The sequence below is a fragment of the Dicentrarchus labrax genome, unplaced genomic scaffold, assembly GCF_905237075.1.
Source record: "Dicentrarchus labrax unplaced genomic scaffold, dlabrax2021, whole genome shotgun sequence".
In the NCBI taxonomy this organism is placed as follows: Eukaryota; Metazoa; Chordata; class Actinopteri; family Moronidae; genus Dicentrarchus; species Dicentrarchus labrax.
In genome coordinates this window covers 3,592,095-3,595,259 of record NW_026136708.1, presented here as the reverse complement: position 1 = coordinate 3,595,259, position 3,165 = coordinate 3,592,095, and the positions used below count along the sequence as shown (strand labels likewise).

The 3,165-nt window shown below is 46.2% G+C and overlaps 1 protein-coding gene across 1 annotated transcript; it reads right to left on the bottom strand.

Moving 5' to 3' along the window:
* Nucleotides 1-1,699: 1,699 nt before the first annotated feature.
* On the bottom strand, nucleotides 1,700-2,931 carry LOC127367915 (uncharacterized). The gene is made up of 5 exons (XM_051408161.1): nucleotides 2,828-2,931; nucleotides 2,260-2,620; nucleotides 2,102-2,159; nucleotides 1,913-1,985; nucleotides 1,700-1,828 (listed from the first exon to the last, which is right to left on the bottom strand). Exons 1-5 carry the CDS (start codon nucleotides 2,929-2,931, stop codon nucleotides 1,783-1,785), a joined length of 642 nt encoding a protein of 213 aa, XP_051264121.1. The 3' UTR covers nucleotides 1,700-1,782.
* Nucleotides 2,932-3,165: the final 234 nt, after the last annotated feature.

Below are 3,165 nucleotides of genomic sequence, written 5' to 3'. Positions count from 1 at the left end.
CTCATTGTCGACAGAATTTCATTCTGGATCTGTGGACTGATGTAATCTTTCTGGGACCTCTGCAACCATTTGGCTAAAAGGACATCATCATCTGCCTTGTCTTTCAAGAGTTGATAAAAATGACTGTTTTCATCCTCATGTCCTCTCAAGGCCTGTCCCTGTCGTGCCAAATATTTGATTGAACTCACAATTTTCCGCAGACAGTGCCTGTCGTCTGCTTGTTGATTTGCCAAAGCACTGGACAACTGTGCATTTACAGGGTGATTTTCTTGTGCAGTCACAGAGACAGCATGACGGTGTGTATGACTACTTTCATGTGCTTTCAATTTTTCAATAGCTTTTTTCCAATTTTTGACTCCAGAAGTGATAAAGGCAGGCTCTGATTTTACAGCAAATGGTGTGAGTGTGTCCTGGTAAATTCTCATACAATAAAAACACAAAACCGCCTTCTGCACTGCATCATAATGTAGCCAGGGAAAGTCCTTGTACCACCGCTCTTGGAAGGAGAGAGTTCTGTTAGACAGAACTTGAGCGTCAATACATTTTGGGTGTGGCTGATATGACTCTGTCCTCTGTCCCCTGACTTCAGTGTCTCTCAGCTGTCTGTGCCTGCTCTGAACACCCTGAAAGGAAAACAGTCACAATGTCACACAATGCGACGAGACTGCAGTTACTACAAGCACCCTAACCCTTTAAGGTTAGGTGAATAAGGTATAGAAAAATACTGATGGGAAAGCTAGTGCAATATTAAAATCATGTTTGTTATATTATTGTTTAAGTTAAACCGTGTTCACTTCTTATCATGTTCAAACCTTCCTCTCATGATCAAACTAAAGTCACCTCACCCTTCATATAGCACCTACCTGCAACTCTGCAGTGCTGCTCTCCCTGCATCACCCTCACCACTGTCACCACTGTTAGTTTCCAGCTGAACTTCATCTGATCTCTAATATGAAAGCAGTGGAGATGACTAAGGTCTAGAAAAATACTGATGGGAATGTCAAGAACAAGCGAAAATCACACAGACAGACAAACTCCTTTCTAGATGTGGGAGATGTGTAACGTTACTCGTTTTCAAGTTACATGGGTTAAGTTAATAGAAAAATCATGTTCTTTTACAATCATCTTAAATACTGTTTTTATAGTCAAATCGCTTTTGTCCGTTACGTTACTGGAAAGTCCGCCATATTTTCGCCAGCCAACGTTGGCTCGTAACGTTAATAGTAACAACGTTTACCTAGCAAGAGTGTACTAGTTAGTTACCGGAACCCTGACCCGAACGATTTTCATGCTAATATTCGATATGAATTCCCTTTAACTACTAAGTTCAACGATCATGGAATGGTTTCGGTTGATTTTAAGGTGCTAAAGTAAAGACGAACTTCTTACCTTTCTAACCGTGTATCGTTTTAACCATTTACTTTTGCTCGGTCTTTACTAGAGTCGGTAAAAGGATGCTAACACCGGTGATTTAGCCGTGAGCTGCCGGTGTCCCGAGTCGAACAATTATATTATTTAATCAAAAGAAAAATGATATGACATGAAAAATATTTTACTAAAATGAAACAGCAATATTTACAATATATACAAACAAATAGATAACAGATAATCAAATTAAAAACAAATTAAATGACAAACTTATCGAACATATTAAGGCACCCAAAACACCAAAATTCGTCTTTGTCCAGCTCCTCCCAGCCGACACAAATGGTGTGAAACCATTTGGTGCATTTGTTGCACTGGACCCACGGCACCAATCCCTCCGAGCAGACACCCGGAGGGTCAGGTTCCCTGCACTGGCCACACAGATCTTCCATATTGGTGTGACCTACTCATAGAAAAAATATATTTAAGAACATGTTTTGAATATCGTGGGATGGCACACAAAGACTGTTAATGTTAAATACAATACCAGTGGATGCCGTGGGTCCAGCAGACGGCTGGGAGGAGCTGGACAATGGCGCAGCTGTCTGTCTGTCTGCAGGCTGTATAAACAAGATGACATGTGTTGTTTACTCATCATCATCCCTAATATCACCAGCATTAGGACTGCTTAACCTTAGGACACTGCTTGTTTTCATAGATGATATAAAGCATTTACATTGGGAGGGAGAGGAAGACAATCTGGACCCTCGGAGGCCGAAGGCAGATGTTGATGGCTCTAAAAGAAAAATCATATTTTAGTATTACAACACAATTATTTCCCAAAGCTGTATTAAAATTGCAGAGGAAATAATAAAAAAAAAACATGTGCTTTACCATCCAGTAGCCAGCCAGGTGCAGGCAGGCTAGGTGGGGATGTTCCGCTAGGGGCAGGCAGCTGGTGACCGTGGGAGGCACTAGAGGGGTCCGAGCGGGTTGAGGGACCGGCGATGGAAAGGCCGGAGCTGGAGGCCGAGGCAGCCCCGGGGGATGCTGTTCTGCGGCTGGGACGGGAGCCACCAGGTACTGCTCTCTGGCCAGAGCTTGGGCCTCCCGCCTTGCAGCACGGTCCTCCGCCTCCTCGATGGCATCAGACATCTCCTGAGCCGTCAGTATCCTGGCCTTGGTGGTATTCCTCCTGACCTTGCCGGTGTTATAACGCACCTCGGGCAGGAGGTGGGCCAGGTCTACTGAGATCCTGCCTGATGGGATGGGTACGGTAAGGATTGGGTGGACTGGGGACAGGGGGTGGACTCGTGGCTGTGGGTGTGTGTGTGGGGGGTGTTGGGATGGGTGGGTAACATCAGGCATGGCCCAGGAAGATGCTGATGGGGTTGGCGGAGGTGGCGAGGAGGTCCCACGCCGCGGTCCGGATGGCATGACCTGTGACCAATCAATGGCTTACGGGTCCAGAGGGTAGAGGCCACACCTCCTGAACCCAGCCACCACCACTCCCTGATCCTTCACCCTCTGATATGAGTCTCTAAGGACCCTTGAAAACTGGCTCATTACCGACAGATCTCCTGTAATTCCAGAGAAATCTGCCTCCAAGGGTCCAAAGAAACTCATATCCAGAGGCTGCAGGATGTGAGACGTGTGTGGTGGAAGGCACAGGAGAATGACCTCCTCCCTCTGTGCCACCCGGACCAGCTCTGGATCCAGGTGGGATTTGTGCCCATCAAAAACAAGCAGCAGCAGGCGATGTGGTCCCTGGTCCCCTGGGCCTGCCTATAAGCATGTTTT

What these genes read in the sequence shown, in the direction of transcription:
- LOC127367915 (XM_051408161.1), bottom strand. Translation starts at nt 2,931, where the DNA reads ATGAGCCAGTTTTCAAGGGTCCTTAGAGACTCATATCAGAGGGTGAAG. An exon ending in ACCTGGCTGGCTACTGGATG is followed by an intron (nt 2,160 to 2,259) that starts GTAAAGCACATG and finishes TTTCTTTTAGAG; the next exon opens with CCATCAACATCTGCCTTCGG. An exon ending in GTCTTCCTCTCCCTCCCAAT is followed by an intron (nt 1,986 to 2,101) that starts GTAAATGCTTTA and finishes TTGTTTATACAG; the next exon opens with CCTGCAGACAGACAGACAGC.